This window comes from Harpia harpyja, chromosome 4, assembly GCF_026419915.1.
Source record: "Harpia harpyja isolate bHarHar1 chromosome 4, bHarHar1 primary haplotype, whole genome shotgun sequence".
NCBI lineage: Eukaryota > Metazoa > Chordata > Aves > Accipitriformes > Accipitridae > Harpia > Harpia harpyja.
Window position 1 is genome coordinate 75,032,980 of NC_068943.1, and position 18,189 is coordinate 75,051,168.

General features: G+C 45.4%; 1 protein-coding gene across 1 annotated transcript in view; it reads right to left on the minus strand.

The window, feature by feature from the left end:
- UTRN (utrophin) overlaps positions 1-17,511 on the minus strand; it is a 391,603-nt gene extending 374,092 nt beyond the window's left edge. Inside the window, exons 1-2 of the mRNA XM_052784810.1 lie at positions 17,338-17,511; positions 16,220-16,383 (exon numbers count right to left, since the gene is read on the minus strand). Coding sequence (XP_052640770.1) covers positions 16,220-16,298 — 79 coding nt within the window. The 5' untranslated portion in view covers positions 16,299-16,383; positions 17,338-17,511. The remainder of the gene's footprint in view (positions 1-16,219; positions 16,384-17,337) is intronic.
- Positions 17,512-18,189: the final 678 nt, after the last annotated feature.

Genomic DNA, 18,189 nt, shown 5'->3' on the forward strand with positions numbered 1-18,189 from the left:
TCAAATACTGACAAAAGCACCAAAAGACCATCACAAGAGCTTATGACAATATTCCAGCTAAACAGGGAAGCTAAACAAGGCTAAAGATAGCCATCCACATCTTCCACAGCTGATGACCAGGTCAAGCACAATACAAACATCAGCTCAAAGCTAAAATAAGTTTGGGAACAGACAGGCTTGTTTTACACTAAACACAGAGAGTCTGGGAGACAGGAGCAGGCATGAAGGAAAAAAAAAATGTAAGATCAGATGCCATTTTGTTCACATTTTTCATCCATTGTCAAGAGGCAAATCTCATTTTAGAGATTAAAAAACAAACAACTCAAGGCCAAGGTGATATTTTGCACCATTATTTCACCTAGCTTTACATTAGATGAATAGATTTTCCTTGAGGATGTCATTTTAAAAGTAGTCTCTCTTGCATATGTATTCTTACTTGAACAGGAATTTAAAATATATCATCTCTTTCAAAATTAAATTCATATTTCAGTTGTTTATTCTACAGAAGGAAATTTGAAATAGGACTTTAAGAAATTACTTAAAGCTGAGAGGACTTGTTTAACTAGTTCTGCTTATTATGAAAAAAGACAAATTATAATCATTGAATCAGCTCTTGATAAATTTTTAGCTAAAAAAAATCCACTCACCTTGTATTAACATACCACCCTTCATTATTGAGATACAATTAAATCTGCTTGCTCTTACTTTGCAAAAAGCGGAGAGCACTATTTTTGCACTGGAATGGTAGAGTAGCAGGTTACCTTTTTATGCTACCAATATTTAAATAAACAGCAGATGATTCTTTGTAACGACCTGGATGACTCTGGAAGATGTGATCTGGCTGACCCACCCGCTCCTCAGCTGTACTCTCATCATTCTAAGTCCTGTAGAAGGGGGTAGAAAAAAATGTCTAGAGACTGTTAAGGAAGGAATTCTGTATATAATAAAAACTTTATCTTGTCCCCCTTGATTAAGATAGTCAAAGGATGCCTCAGTTAAAAAATAGTAATTTAACCAGAAATTCTCTTTTGTTTCTGTTCTGCGCATTAATTGAATACTTATGTCTAAAAATAACAGTTTGAAAAATAGGGTTTATAACTCCTAACTATATCCACCTTACACAGAAGGGCAAACTCTATATCATACACTAATCCTCACTGAAATTAGATTTTACAATTTGCCAGACTTTCAGAAAAGGCTTTTGTGATATCTTGCAGATTCCAAACTGTAGCTGAGTTCAATTTATTCATCCAGAAAGGAGAAGAATAAAAAGAAAGGGGAAAAAAAAAATTCTTTATTATGTATGCCACAATACAGATACAAAGCAGATAAAAAGATGAGTCCCACACAATTCACACACATTATTTTTCCCCCACTTATACCACATTGCATCCCAGATAATAGATCCAGATCAAAAACCATCCCAACAGCCACAGATTCTCACCAAGATCAAACATAATTAATTCAATTGCTTTTTAAAGACTTCCAGTAACATTAGTTATCATAATTACAACTCATCTACTCTGTCAGCTGATAACCTTTTGGCTCTGCTAAATTCACAAGAGCCAAGAATGTATTATTTCCTTTTCTTCATTGTACTGTAGATGAGAGTTGAGCCCCAAATGTCTACAGCCTCTTTACATTTTTCTGGCAGCACAAGAAGTTCTTAATAGGATAGCAAGTTAAGGTCCTTTTTGAGTGCTGGAATAGTATGAAAGGAGCCTTATTGCAAATGACAATACCAGGCAGACATAGTATCTTATGAGGAACAAGAACTCTTTTTCTGCTTTCTGTCCTCAAATCACTAGAAGGAGAAAAACAATTGTGTGCATTTTGGTATAAGGGGAAAAAAGTGTCAGTTTAATGCACATAAGGACCCACATCCATAAGATGACAGACTTTTTGAACGGAAAGAAACAAGTATAAAGAGTTACAATTCATTTCACAATTTCTTTCCTCCTTCCCATACCCACGCAAATTACGCAGAATATTTTCATAATCAGGTTGCACTAGTCCTAGGCCACATAAATTTCTGTTTCAGATGACCACTAAGGTACACTAGCATCTTTCAACAGTGCAGCACATCAGGAGAGCTCATGTTCTTTAATCCCTTCCTTCTCTCCCCAGGCAGCAAAATGGAGTTCAACTGAACATTACATTTTCATGTATTTTTATTATATGGGGACACAAGTATAATCTGAATGTTATATAGACATAGTCCATTTTCACCACCTAGCTAATGGTTTCTGCTCCATCCCAGCTCCCCCTGCCTAACAGCAGCAGAGCAGTGCTATAGAGGAAAGAACTTATCAGGACTTCCAAGGCAACAATCAGCATCAAATTCCAAGCTTTCATTTTTTCTGCCCAAATTGCACTAGAACCAAAACCTCTGTGCAAGTACATTACCCAACGTGAATTACTTTTTCCTAGCCAGCTCCAGTGGCAAGATTTGCAGTGGATCCTATTTTCTCCAAAGGCTGTTCAACAGATTTGGACTAGTTCAGAGAGGACTTCACTGTCAACCAGACTTAATCCTGAAACTAAATTTAAATCACCTAAACTAAGGCCACTGAATCCTTTAAGGATGAATACAACAGCCCAAGACTTCTTCAACATTGTATTGGAAAGAGACAGAGAGCAAAAGCAAGTTTGACATGCCTACAACAGGTCAGGGTTTCTGCGACCCTTCACTGCTTTCATGCCAGTTTTCTCAGTGCTAAAGGCACCCTGCCCAGTTAATAGACAAAGAAACCACTACATCACACATGCTATTTTGCCCAGAACACCACAAATACATTGGCATTGAATTATGTTCTCTATTCATAAAGCCACAAACTATGGGATCTACCAGGTATTATGTGCTCCTCTTGCTCTTCTACTCCAGTTCCTTTTGAAGAAAATGTATTCTGCCTCAAAAGTGGGCATTACATGCTAGAGTGATCCCTGACCTAACCCAGTAACCCCTAATTTAGGTGTAGCATCAGGTGAACCAGTGAGAGATGGTTTCAAGAGCAACATTAAAGTAGCTGCAAAAAACAGGAGCTACTGCAATGTGAAAGTGCCCTGGAGCAGAAGTACCACACTTGCATTCCTCTGTGGGGCAGGTACCTTCCTCAGCTGCACTTACTGACACAACGCATATTGCACGCGATTCCTGTGGGAATTTAGGAGCCCCAAATGACAGCAACCTCACCCAGGAAGTCACCAACAATGAGACCTCAACTGCCCCAACCACAGCATGCCACATCATTCACTTCATGTGACTGACTACACTATATAAATGAATGCAAAGCAGAGATCATAAAGCTAGGAGGCATTTGACCAGGATAACCCTGAATAATGCCCCTACGAGCACACTTGTCACCTCAATGCCAAATACCAGAGCACCACCATGCTGGAGCTAACACACTCTACCGTGCATACCCTGCAAAATAGCTCAGCACCCACCAATAGCACCAGGCAAACCGAGGAAACGGCTTTGCAAACATATCCCCCATGCTTCCTCCAGGCAAACATGGACTCAATTTCTTCTCAAAAGGATCCGTCACTATCTATGTGGTGACAATTCCCCTCTATATTCAGCCCTATGCTCCCCTTCTTTCTAAGGGCCTCAATTATTTGGACTCTGACACCAACATAAATTGCAGGATCATTATCTCATCTCAGGTAAACGACTATAGTAATGAAATCCCTCTTTTTCCTGCAGTGGGTTTTTGTTCAAAAATTTATCAGAACTGTCCTGTGCCCAGGCCAGCCCCCCTTGCAATACAACAGCTCTTTATCATGATAATGCTACGTTCGTGCAACCATCAGCAGGGGTGGTGGTCGGATGGTTGCCAATACCAACAACAGAAGGGTTTGTTTTGGTTGTTTTATTTTGGGGAAGGAAGAGGAGAGCCATGTTCCTTTTCTCTAGCTCTTGATTAATGACTTTACAATATCTTTGTCCTGGGAAAAATATCAAGGCTTACTGCAAGTCTGCTCTTCAGCATCTTTCAGCACCAAGTTTTGGTACTGATGTCTCCGTGTCAGCTTCAGCAAATGGACAAGCTTCTTAGCTCCTTTTTTCAGCCTTCAGCCTTGGACATGATCATCAAGCAGTACATCTCTAGTGCAGAAATGCATACAAATGCTCTCCCTCCCAGATTGTGTTAGGGTTTGCCTGACTTACTAAGAAATGCCCTTGGTGCTCTCGGGCCCCTCACCCACATCTCGTCCAACGCTGCAGCCCAGTGCTTAGGGTAATGGTCAGCGGTTGGAACCCTTTGAGAATTTGAACTGGCATTTCAAGAGTGACAAGTCAGCGTGAGGGCTCTAATTAAGAGGCAATTACAGGACAGATAGGCATCACCCCAAATCCCTCTCCCGAGACCCAATGACTGTGTTTTGGGAAAAAGCATCCCCTGCACGTTTTTCCCTGTGCTCGGCGGCCAAGGCCTGGGGCATGGCAGAGGAACGGGGTGCTGCATGGGCTTCGGCTGGCAGAGAGGCCTAGCAGCTCCCTCCAGCCAAGCAGCATTTCTGTACCAGCACCCTCGCAATCGGCTCAGCAACTGCAGCAGCTAACTGTAGCTGTTCAATTCAGTTTTTTGAGGACGATCACTAACGTCTCTTCCCCTACCCATCTGCTCTGGTAGCACCAGGCCCTTGAGTTTCTCATCAGTAGTTAGTGCCCTCAGCATATTTTCCGCTAAGTCTTCTCTGTACAAATATTCATACAGGTATCTGTATAACAACCAGAGTTATCTTCTGTGAAGGCGATCTAGAGCAGCTAAATGCTTGACGAACGCTTTTTTCCCCTCCCTGCAAATACCTGCCAGGCCAGAGAGGCAGAGTTCAGCAGTAAAAAAAGTATTACGACATTTTCCACCTGTGTCACTAGATTTTTAGACTGTCTCATCAAACTGCCTTCTGTTCACAGCACAGAGGAGATGCTGCCTGAAAAACAGGAGCACGGCGGTCCCCAGGTGTCAGCACACAGCCCCGCCACATGCCGGGACACGTCCCAGGGCAGTGGGAGCCAGCACTGCCACATTCATCCTTCCACCCTTCCCTCACATCAGGGTGACAGCAGGAAGGAAAAAAGCCTCTCCGGCTCTTTTGCTCTTCCCCCCCCACAAGCTGTGCAGCACACACGGAGGCAGGCACCACAGTCTTCCTCCAACTGGAAGAAAAACCACGAAGCTGAACAAGGTAGAGGAAGAACAGAGCGTGCACACACACGCAAAACAAAACAAACAAAAAAAAAGAGCACAACTGCTGGGAAAAACGGAAGTATGTTTTTCAAAAAGCAAGGTTTGGGTCTTTTTAGTTTATTTGGGGTAATTATTTTTAACTGGATATCAAAAATTATTATCCTTATACTCAGAATTGAACAGGACATCTATTTTTAAATATTATTCAGTCAGTCACATGTCATCCCCAGAGACAAGACAAACGGTAATAAATCAATGCCACAAACAATTACAAAGTCACCCTGGCTGTAAATTAGCCTAGTTGGCCATTCTACATTGTCATCATGTTTTACATGAACCTCTGGTTTGTGTGTGCCACGCCACCTTTCCTGTGTAAAACAGACTACATCTCAGACTCAAGATCCCACATTTTAACTCCAGTTACTCCAAAGCATCTTCTTTCAACTCCAAATTCTGCCAGCCCAACCAGGTCTATACAGCGAGGCAAGTTTACACACTCAGGCAGAGAGCAGGCTATCATATTTTATGTTTATAACATGGAGGCTCAAACTGAGAAGTATAAATATCCCAGTCTCACAACTGATAGTAGACCAACATTAGTGCGAGCAGGAGATGGATGAGCAGACAGTTTGCTTCTGTGCTCTTCCAGTTTGGTCCGTCTATTCTGGGGGCTGCTTGCTTTATACTGCGTGACACATGAAAACGGCACTTATTACCACCAAGACTCTGTCCCACCTGGTGCCTCAGACAGGCCAGCCCACAGAACCTCACGTTCCCCACTGCGCTCCTGGCATTAACTTCACTGTTTCTCCAGGAAGGAACATGACTCCCAAACTAGCAATCAAGGGGTGATCACCCCCCAAAAGCAACCCGTTTCATGAGACCAGCTACTGTTCTTTCCTCCCATTGCACCCCCTCACTTAAGGGAAGCAAAAGCGTTTGAGTGAACGCAATTTCCTTTCTTTACAGATATGGTACCCTATGACACAGAAAGGGCTCTGGCACGCAACACTGTTGCATTGTAACTCGCTCAAAATTAACTCATCTTTTAAACCAGAGAGAATTTAAGGATTTTCAAGTCAGAAGACTTTTTTTGTTTGTTTGGGGTTTTTTTTTGTTTGTTTCTAAAATTCAAAAGAGGTGGGTTCTGTCTCTGCATTTTCTTCATGGAGATGAACACACCCATTAGTCACTGTGTAACACTGCCTGCTGAGAAGGGGAGGTTATTACCATACGGTGACAGAAAACCAGCTCCAGCAGATTACAGGTAGAAAAGAAAGCCTCAAAGAAGTCAGGAAATTCTTAGCTCAGAAAGATTTGGAAAGACAAACAGCCTTCATGACCTAGTAGGGAAATTATTTCCCCTCTTAAAACAAACATGAACAACAAAATACATTTTACATGGAATTCATTAACTTCAAGTTTCCTAAGGTTTAGGAACCACTTACTTCATTACAGGCCAAATGAAATCCTTTCTGAACAGCTGCTTTGGATAAAAACAACAACAACAAAAAATTTCGTTCTTCTCAGGTCCATGCCTCACTTCTCTAGAGAAGGTTCTACATAAAGACCCCGAGAAATCAGTCCCGAGACCTCATAGCACATTCTCATGCTCCCTCCTGCCATGCACACATGGATGTGTAAGAAAGATGCAGACAATGCATTAATCCTTTTGGCATAAAAAGGCATTTTTTCAAACTCCGAAAAGGTGTCATTCAAAGAGAGGCTCTGCTGGAGGATTGAGAAGTAACAGACACCACTGCAGCTGATCTGGCAGTCACTCCTCCCTGGCATCCCAACAGCTCTGTAAGTCTCACTTCCACTGATCTAGTTTTCTTTGGATCAGAAAGGACCAACAAAAGCACCTACATGGAAACATGCCGCAAACTGATGCCATCAGTTTCCCAAAACCCATAAATAGAAGAAAAAAGTTTTCCCAGTAGTGGTATGATGCACTTGGTTGTTTGAAGCTTCTTGCTAGAGCTGGAGTGTATTTGCTAAAACTGCACCTCTAGTCAATGTTTTTCATGCATTGCTTTTCACCAGGGGGGAAAGGAAAAGCGAAATAGGGATGTGGCGAGGTAGCAGTGCAGAACATCAGGTGAGGAGCCTGGCATCTACAGACAGTCTGTAAAGCACCTCACTAAAATTATGAATAGCAGAGACAGCTTTCAATCACCTTTCCTTTAATACTGTTTTTCCTGTAACCAGGAAGGAGTTTTCTGTTGACATTCAGAGGGCAAATAATGAACTTGAATTGGGTTTCAATAGCCTTCAAAAAAAAAAAACAACCAAACCACACACACACACAGAACAGTATGGCATTTCATGACAATGGCACAACCCCATTTGAACTCTTCCTCTTTCTTCTGTTCAATTTTGGACACGCTTGTTCTGCACTTCAGTATAAAACTCACTTCTACATTAATATAACGGTCAACATTTGACTTATCCTATCAAGACAGCAACATAATCTTCCAAAGATATGTTTCATGGCTTTAATAAATTCTCAAACATGCAGTGAAACCAGAACAGTGGTTTGGGGGGGGGGGGTGGGGGGTGGTGGTGTTTTAAAAGTGTCCTTTTGTCCTGAATTATCTCAATATTCAAACAATAACACTCAAGGGAGGGCGGGGGGGGGACACGCCTCTCCCAAGGCATCCAGGCAACAGTCAGAGGCAGGAGCACAGAGAGCCCCAAAGATGCAACAGGCCTTGTGGTCCACAGCCCACTAGGAACCTGCAGCAGTCTGGAGTGTTTGCTCCCACCCTCGGGGCACAAGGGAGAAACAGCACCCTTGCCTGCAAGTACCTGGGCACTGCACGAGTCTGACACTCTGCCAGACAGACTATTCCTCTGCACAGATCATAAAGTGTGTAAATGTATTTTTTGAGTAGAAAGACCAAAGCGAATACTTCACATCTGTACTGTGACCTTTAATAACTCTCAGATTAAACTTAATAAACTCTATTCTGAATGAACAGCGTGTTAAATTAGCTAAAAATTGATTTAATTTTTTTTTTTTGAAAGCTCAGTAAATCAAACCAGCAAGCTCTAGAGTCCAAGAGAAAAATTCCTGAGCACAGAGGAAAAGCATGAAGAGCAGAAAGATTACACACCACTATCCCAAATAAAGCAAAACTATATCCAGAAGGACGCTACCAGACTTTCAACTTCCACAAAGTCTTTTCTCAAGAAAGAGGCACAGCATTAACACAATGTGTTCCCGTGAATTTCCACAAGAAGCCTCATCCAAGAACAAGATGTACGTGTAGAAACCAGAAAAAGAGAGCAATGAACTCTCTCTGGAAATGATTTATGCTGACCATAGCTGTTCATTATTAAGTTGTAACAGAAGTAAAAGCCTAGAAAGAGGGAATAGAAAGGTCTTGGTCTGTTGGCATTTAAATACTACTTTATTTATAATCTTTTAATACAATCATATTTTATAATATAACTATTAAAATAGCATAGAAATCAAAAGGCTTCACTCTATTCCCAGCATGCTCCCGTAAAATGTTCAAATAAATCTCCATTTGTTATTCATGTATAGACTACTCTTCTCTGCTCATCCAGGATAGTGTGGTAAATTAATAACAATAAAAAAAGCTAGCAAAACATTTCAGAACTTATCCATCACACCACTTTGATCAATAATTTGTAACATAACATTTTAGGAGCATATTCCACGTTTGGTCCTCTGCCATGATCTAAACTAGGAGGGGAGCAAAAACCACATTTAATGCTAGGCAACAAAAGCAGAGTACAAAGGAACTAAGTGAAGTTATTTGCAGAATGAATTACATAGGCCCATCAAAGCATGTTCTTTCATGGCTTGAGCGTGTGTTTCTCCACAGCTAAAGGCATAAGCCAGTGGCTTTCCTTATATGTTTGTCTAATTCCTCTACAAAATCTCTGAGAGTTTTTGGATGGTGGGTCCTCCTAGTTTTCCACAAGGTGGGGGGAAAAGGTGTTGAAGTCCAGAAAGGACCTTCATTACCAATAATTTATGGCAGAAAAAGTATTGCTGCCCATTCCCTATATTGAATAGCAAAATAACCTTAAGAATACATACTTAGTTTCTGTCATGTAGCCATATCCTTTCCTACCAGCATGTATCCAGTGGTTTTGAGATAGAAGTCAGTCTTTTACCAAAACACAGTCACCCTGTCTCCCACCAGCTAAAGACTCAGCAGCTCTTCACCGCTTCTTCCACACCCAACGGAGACCCCCACACCTGAAAAGGGGCTAGGCTGCTAGAGAAGGCTTCCCTGGCACAAGAGCTGCCTTGTTACATGAGAAACTACCGATGAAGCTAGGCAACACTCAAGTTACTCCTCTCCAGCATCTCAACATGTTTAATGCATCTGTCCCATGGACTCAGATTAATGAATATCTAAAAATGCAGATTATTAAAGAGTGAACACATTTCTGAGCATAAGAGACCTTCACAAGAAGGTTACTGCCACGGTTGTAGATGGGTCCCCATTGAAAACCAGCCTCCCCTGCATCGCTGCGGCTCACATCCAGAGCTGGTCAGTCAGAGCAAAGATGCAGCCCATGACACATCCAGACAGGCTCAACCCTGCCCTTGGCAGAAGGAGCTGCGACAGCCCCTACCCTCCCTGTTACGGCTGACTGTCTTCCAGCAGCCTCCCCACTGATAACCAGCACCCAGCCCAACCCCAGCCTCCACAGGCACCATCCACAGTCATGTCAGAGTCTCTCCGCTGCTTGGACATGCACCTGGAGTCACAGCCAGCGACTCTGTACCAGCCCCAACCTGCTGGTCCCACAGATAACTGACTACAAAATATAACTGCAAGTGTCTGTATCTTGGTTCAGTTTTGGGGGGTTTTTTTTGGCTCCACTCAGGGCTGAGCTCAACTCAGGTCCAATAATGAAAGTAAGGTTTTCTTTTTATTCTCTCCAAGGGCAGTATCAGGCGGTGCGGATGTCCTTTCAAAGAAAAGGCCCAAAGACGTCATATCCTAATAAATAAATAAATGGCAGTTTCTGTTCTCTCCTCCTTGATGGCAGATGTTTCGTTGACTTTGCAGCTGTGTATATTTACAAGTCAGTAGTTTCTTGCCTCATTCCCAAAACTGCAGCTTGCAATAGAGACATATCATTGTCTTCTGTCAAACCCACAGATGCCAGGGAGCTCTTCTACTTCCTTAGCCTGTTATTTTTGTTGCTACCTTTAAAACGCCCAGCTTTCTTCTGAGAATATACTGTTACTTTCTGAAATTACAGCTCAGCTTGTTTCCCTGTTTCATTCCAGAAACACACTGGAGGAGGGGAGGAAGACAAAAAACAGACTTCTGAGAAAGTACAGAGCACCAAAACTTATTCTTTCATCAACACAATAAGAAGTCAGACAATGCAACTCCTCCCTCCCACCTCACAATGTTTAAACCCTGTTATTCCTTCTTCAGACTGTTATTAAAGCATCCAAATAAATGCAGTTCTCCCCAGCTTCATGCTAGGAGCATCTCAGCTCCCAGGATGGGTGGGAACAGCTGCGCTCCTCTAATTGCGCATTTTCCTTTGAAAGAGGGATACCGTACAACACATGAAAAGCAGATCCTGCGGGCTCTGAGCACACCAATCCATGCTGCTACCTGGCAGCAGAGCAGCTATGCTGTCCTGGAACTCAAGCCCACATGCCCTTGCCCTTCCACACCTACGCTGATTTACCCACTCCAGTCCGTCTCCCCACTTACATTCGAAAGATGTTAATAACAATACTGCCCTACTCTTTCCTGCTCACAAGAGTCAAGCCCAACACGCACACCATGGACAAGTGATTCTGCTTGGAGGAATAGTCAAGGTGAGGAGGAAAATTAGGAGCAGTTGCTGAGACGTGTTAAGACAGCACAGCTAATTCTTTGCTAAGGTGCCCAATACTGTGAACTGTGAGAATTCCTTTGCACCCAAAAATATTTTCATGATACTGTACGAGAGTCCTTCTTCCCCCAGACCTGAGGGCTGAGGGGAGAAGGGGGAACAGAACCTCAAAGAGCACTGGGCGAAGTGCAGCCAGTAACTTCACATCACTCCTGGTCTGCCCCTCACCTAGGCACCCCTTCTCCACAGGATCCTCATCAGTGGGGGGGTCCCACACCACCAGCAGCTGCCTCTCCCCATCCCGACTTTTAGACCTCTTTAGAAACCCTTAACACACTACACACAGTGCCTCAAATAGCAGTTCTTGCCCAGGGTTATGTCTTCATTTCCTGGCAGAGCACACGCAAATCAATGGCCTGCTTTTATGGTTTGGGTTTTGTTTTTTTTTTTCCCCCGAGGAGCCTCAATTTCTATTCCAAGGCAAAGTCGTGCTTCAAACACAGAGCAGCATATGTTATTTCTTCACGTACCAATCAAGAGACTAGAAGAAACCAGCCTGGTACTTATATATCTGCCATTTCATAAATGCTACGCAATACCCTAGAACTGTCTTCATTGCAGCATCCAATCTGTCCCCAGCAGACAGCCCAAGAAAAGGAGGCAACACAAGCAACGGAAAGGAGCCAGGCTACAGCAGCCTAAAGGTTTAGTTTAGAAAAACAGTCATTTTAGTGGCTAGAAATAAGGAGCAGCAAATTTGTCACTTGTCTTTAACACCTTGTCTGCACACACTCTGCACAAACGTCCCCGAAAAGTTCACACAGTGCAAAACCAGCTACGCCAACTCCGCGCCCACTTGACAGAATCCTAAGGGTCCGCCCGCAACTATAACGACTCCCGGCCGTTTCACACCGATGGAGCCAAAATGACAAACGAGAAGCAGCGCATTTGGCCCACGGCGATCTGGCGGCAAGAGGCACAACCGAAGGAACCGGTTCCAAAGGCAACATGTGGCACCACGGGGCAGGAGATCCCGGAGCAAGGGGGGCTGCCGGCCAAGTAAATGTTGCTTCATGGGGACAGACAGACAGACAGACAACAGCAGCAGTTCTCAGACCGAGCCTTGCCCAAGAACTCCAAAAATAAGTTACAATTTCTCAAAGCAGTCTTTCAGTCAAATATATTTGTATTTATATGTATTTTTATGAGTATATATATGTAATTAAAAATGAAAGGTAGATGAAGAGAATTAAGTTCCCCTCAATTTAGACAGGAACTCGTATCTTAAAATGCACCAGAGGCGTAGAGTAATCTTCCAGAAATGTTTTTCCTGTCACGTCTTACTGTTTAATTATATATTACCATTCCAAGCTACCATGACAGATTTTAAGTGAGTTTGTCTTTTTTCCATAATTAATCATAGCAAAGACTCATCTGTTCTTCAAGCCCTGCGATGACAGCGCTGTTTTCACCACTGTAAGGCAATCATCCCACAGCGTTCCTTCCTGAAATCTATTGCAAAGAGAAAATGCTTACCTATCTGCACAAGATGCCTTTCAAAGATATAAATCAGCTCCATACACATTACTTCATACTATAGGGAAGTAAAAACGGGAAAACTGCTTTTCCATAGCAAGCAATCATAGAGACGCACAGGCACAGCACAGGCTAATAATGCTAAATAAATGCTAATTATAAATATATAAACCCAACGTAACCATCCACGAACAAGTGTCCTACCCCTTAAACATCAGACACACACAGCCATCAGCATCCACCACTGGTACACAAGGAAGGGGGGCAAAAAGACGCTTGGTTCTTCTGTGAACGTAAGGCAGCCTCCCTTACAATTACCATAGCCAACAGTTATTTTAAAGGCAGCTTTGGCCACCATCATATTCTATTCTAAGTGCAGAAGATGTGTCTTCAAAAATAACTTGTAGCTACATGTAGATCAGTGCTAACAAACTATCTAACATCCAAAGGAGAAAATAATAAATGCTAATTGGACAATGGAAAGAAGTCTTACTTTCTTTTCCTAGTATCACAAGTCACAAAAGCGAGATTGGGGGGGGGGGGGGGGGGGGGAAGAACCAACAACTCTTTTGCTTTCGCTAATCAAGCATTTATGGCTTACAACAGCTACAGCTTATAGTATGTTCATGAAAAGTTTTCCTTCTGACCACTGAAGGAAAACATATTTCCAATATAATCAATAATATACAGGGATCTCTGAAGTGTTTTATCCTTCATCTTCTCAGTTTGAACTCGCCAAAGGGGGAGTAGATACTTGCAAAATTACTTTTTGCCCATCTGTGAAATCCTGCAGCACACACACTTTTTTTTGCACAAGCAACAAATAGAAATCCAATCTGCTGTTAATTGATTTTGATTGCTCTATAGAAAAATTATGATTTTCTGCAGTTCTCCTGTATCCTTCACATGGTACGCTGGTAGCTTCCCAATTACAAGTCATTAAGAAAAAAATTACATAGCTTGTTCTGCTCATAAAAACAGGCGTAGATGGGCACCACACAGCCCTGAGCAGCCATAAAACTTCTTATGTCTTATAGCAGTCTCATAAGAGTAACTTTAGATCAAAGCTCAGGTTTTCAATAACCAATCGCTGTATTAACAGTGCCACCTTTATGGCTTTCTAGCTGCTTCCCAGTTTTCCAAAGCAAGATAACTACTAAAGCAGCAATGACTACAAAAAAGACAATATGTTCAGTCGGACAGGCTGCTAAAGACTAAAGTTTACATTTGTATCCAAATATTTAGAAACATTTTTACTAGTACCTCTCTTTGTTAAGGCCTGACCTCTGGAATATTCTGGCATTCCAAATGATAATTTTCTTCTAAGTTATAACAAAATATAAGATTTAGCCATGTATCTTAACCATCACTTTTAGAAGATGAATGTTTTTAAATAACCACGATATCCCAACAGCTTGGTGATCTGTTCCAAAAAGATGAAGAAAAACATGCTGAAAGAGACAGAGAGAGAATTGCCCAGGAAAGCACAGAGAGAAAGCGATCTTTACACTGACTTTATACATATCTCTTCTTTTATTTACAAGAATAAACTGTTTTCAGTGTTCTTATTTAAAAATGCACAGGAATAATATGCACTCAAAAATATTATGACATATTAAGTCACTTAAAAATTTTCACCCACTAGAAATGTTTTTTGTATTTTCTTTAAGAGTAAAAATATTAAAGGCGTATTTGCACGCTCTCTCTAATTAAAGCGATAGATTTCCTGTATTGCAGGTGATGAACTGACAGAGTAGCAAGACACAGAGTAACAGCCCATTTTCTATGACAAAAGAAAGGAAAGTGGAGATCCTAAACCTTGTATGGTTCTGCTCTCTGTAGCCTCAAAACCGAGACAGACCCCTAGCTACCCCAAATATTAGTAAGTTATAAGGTAACACTTCTGCTGTACTCCAGTCACTCATACTGTGAAGAACATCCCCGTGCTAAAGAAATCTTCCCAGCAAAAAACTACTCAGTTTTCCTTTCTAAGTATCAAAATTAGCATTCTCCTTTCCAGATATCTAGGAAAAAAATGGAAGCATAGCTTACAACATTTTTTTCACCAGTCCTGACAACTAGCCTTTAATTTGCTCTCATCTCTACTTCAGGAAACTTCAGCCCTTTCATTAAGAAATCCCTCCCACAGTTTTACTTGTAGGGAATGGTTCAGATCTGAGCTATGTAGTTCAGTAATTAACTTGAAGAAATTGCACATCCAAATCCAAACCAGTGTATTATTTAGAAAAGATGAATTATTTAAGATCAATCTTCACTTGCTATTTTTAATTTAACGCACAAGTCTTTTAGCTTTGTGACTGTTAGAATATACATCACTTTCTCATTAACAGAGAAGAAACTTAAAGCAGTTGTAACAGGAGATTTACAATCGTCTGCCCTAACCAAAACAACAGAACTTACTGTACGATTTGTTCATCCAAGGAAAACCTCAAATACAGCCATGTTTCCTCAGACATCCTATAAAACCATAGTACTTGCATACATATATGCATACAAACTGTCTGCAAGCTATCCCCAAACTCAAAGCCCTTAGAGGTGATGACTACACGCTTATAATCAAATAAAGTTACATCCAGAGGTTTCAAAATAACAGCAGAAAACATAAACCAGCAGTACAGAATTCGAGATGGAAAACCACAAACATTTCTGTTTCATAAATGGCACTTCCAAAAGTTAAGAGGAAGACTGCCTCAAAAAGAGGAGGTCTAAGAAACAAACTATTCAAACACCAATGGGATCCAGATTCAAACCCGCATCCTACGTAAACTGACATATCAAATCACCAGCCACCGAAGAGCTACAGGTTTTAATGTATGGAACATTTAAAAAACACACCGTTAGGTTTCAGATATCGAAGGAAAATCTTTTGACAACAGGAGCATTTTGCGTTTAAGAGAGAAGAGAGAGCCTTTGAGGCTAAAGAAGAAAGCATCCAGTCTCTGGACATAGCACAATTTTCTATCGAGGTTTTAACAACTCGCTTCTGTGCCTCCAAAGCTTCCACTCTCCCCCTGCCAAAATGAGGGTACCGCCTAACCCACCCCAGCATCCGTCAGAGCCTCAGAAGACCCAAACGTACAACAGCCAAAAAACCCCCATGTTTTTCCAATAACCTTCAGATCTGTTACATGAACGTTTTGCTAGAGGAAATGCCTGAGCGAGTAGCCTTAGACAACTGTTTTACATTAAGGAGGAAGCACATTAATTTACTGCACGAGTACTACCGCGATGCACTTTTAGGAGGTACAGTATTGCAGCCACAGTTGCCATTTTCAGCGTCTGAGAATAAACACAAAAGCTGCCAACACTAGGTTGCATAAGAGCACTTTAAGCACATGGTTATTTACAAAAGCAGAGGTAATTATAATGCAGGAGGTGGATTCCAAACAAATAGACTTGACTAACACTGTCAAAAAAAAAAAAAACCAAAACGAGATCTACAATTACTATTACTTAATTGTAGGACAGCTGCATGAACAGCCTCAGTCGCTCGCTGTACTACCAATATACAGCCAAAAAACCAGTTGGAAAAACGTGCTGTTTAAAAATGCAAGCTGATGTCAGAAGCTACGCGTAGAGGAGAAAACAGGAGCACACCATTTCTCTCGACACCTTACCTGATCTGGACTTAATGATGTCGCTGAACTCGCTGTGTCCCCCGCCAGGTCCTTCCTCCTGGTCGGACACGCGGGCCATGCTCGCCGGCTGGGGAACACCACAGATGCAGCCTAAATCCGTCGGGAGAGGGTTCCCATGGAGGGCCCCGGCTCAGCACCAGCACCTACAGGGCAGGGGCAGAGAGAGGCACCGTAACTCCACGGGCCGCACCAGGCGTGACTCTGCGTGGGAAGCACAGGCCGGGACCTACGCTTGCTGGCTTTTGCTGGCCGTGCCCGCACGCGGTGGGGCGGCCGGCCACCCGCTCGCTGTGCCCCTGCCGAGGGACGCCTTATGGGATTGAAAAAGCGAGATGACACAGAGGGGTGCCGCTGGCCAGTTTAATCCCTGGCCACGAAAGCCAAGCTTCAGCCATCCTTGGGCCACAGGGCCCCCCCACGCCCACCCGGGCACCCCGGAGGGGCAGGACGCAGCCCTTGCAGAGATACCGTCACCCGGCTGGCACCAAACGGGACACCCCCGCTTGGGGAGGGGGGTGGCAGAGCAAGGGAGCCCCGCTGGGAGCCAGCTGGGAGGGGGGTAAGGGCAGGCGTGCTCCTCCCGCCGGCCGGGGGGCGTGCCCGCCACGTGTGGGAGAAGCCACGAAGCCCCTCTCCCGGGCGGGGGGAGCCGAGCCCCGCGGGACGGGACGGGCCCCGCTCTCGGCCCCGGGCAGCTCCCCGCCCGGCCGCCCCGGCAGAGCCGCCGCCACCGCCGCCCCACTCCCCCGGCGGGGATTTTGACCCGGCGGGCGGGCGGGCGGCCGGGTGTGCCCGCACCTCCTCCCTGCGGGGTGCGCGGCAACGGCGCCGCCGGCCCTCCGGCACCCCCGCCGCGGGGCCGCCCCCCGCCCCGGCTCTCCGTAGCCGCCCCGCACCGGCACCCCCGCCCCGCCCCGCCCGCAGGTGCGCCCGGCCGCCGGTGCGCGGCCCCCGCCCCGCCTTGAGCGGCTCGGAGTTGGGGAATAAACTTTCCCCCTCCCGGAGCCACGGTGCCCGCCGCCTCCCCGCGGGGCAGCCCCGCTCCCAGCGGTGCCGGGGCTAGCCGCCGCCAGCGACCCGCCGCCGCCGCCACTCACCCCTCCGACACGGCGGCGGGAGGCCGTCCCGCTTCCCCACAGCACGGCCCGGCCCGGCTCCTCCCCGCGCCCCGTCCCCCGGCGGCGGCGGCTCCCGTGCCGCTGCGCTGGCGGACCCACAACTTTCTGTGCGAGCCGCTGCCGTCCCTCCTTCTCCTTCTTGTCCGCCCCGCCCGGCCCGGCCCTGCGGCGGCTCCTCCCTCGGCCCCGGCGCCCCTTTGTTAGCCGGGACAGCGCCGCGGGTACCGGAGAGCCGCCCCGGCCGCGCGGCCCCTTCTCCGAGGGGGCGGGAGGGGCGGGGCTGAGCCCGCGGCGGGCCTCAGGCGGGGAGGGGCGGGGCGAGGCCGGGCCCCGCCCCGCCCCCGTCCCGCGCCCGCGGGCGGCTGCCGGCGCGGTCCCGCTCCCCCTCAGGGCCGCGCCCGGGACAGCGGCGGGTCCGGCGGCGCGGCCGGCGCGGCCCCGCTCCTCCCTTCGGGGCCTTCCCGGCCTCACCTGGGCGCTCCCGCCTCGCCTCTCCTTTCCTTCCCCCCCCCCCCGCAAATGAGTGCGGTGGCGCAGGGCTTCGGCGGCCCTCCGCTGCTCGCTCGCCCCGTCGCTCCCCGTGAAGTGGCACGGCGAGGGAGCGTGACAAAATTGGGGGGGGTAGGACGTTTACCCGCTTCGCAGCAGAAAACAGCTCTCCCGAAACTCGTCTGCTTTGGCCAGGTGTCCCGGCCTCGGGGACGCTCGGCAGCTCTGAGTCCCGGGGGGGTTTCAGCTGGGCAAGGAAGGAGCAGTGTGGGTCAGTAAAAATGTGCTGCGCTGGATGCTGGGTACCTGTAGTCACTTTTTATGTATGAACAGACGTATACG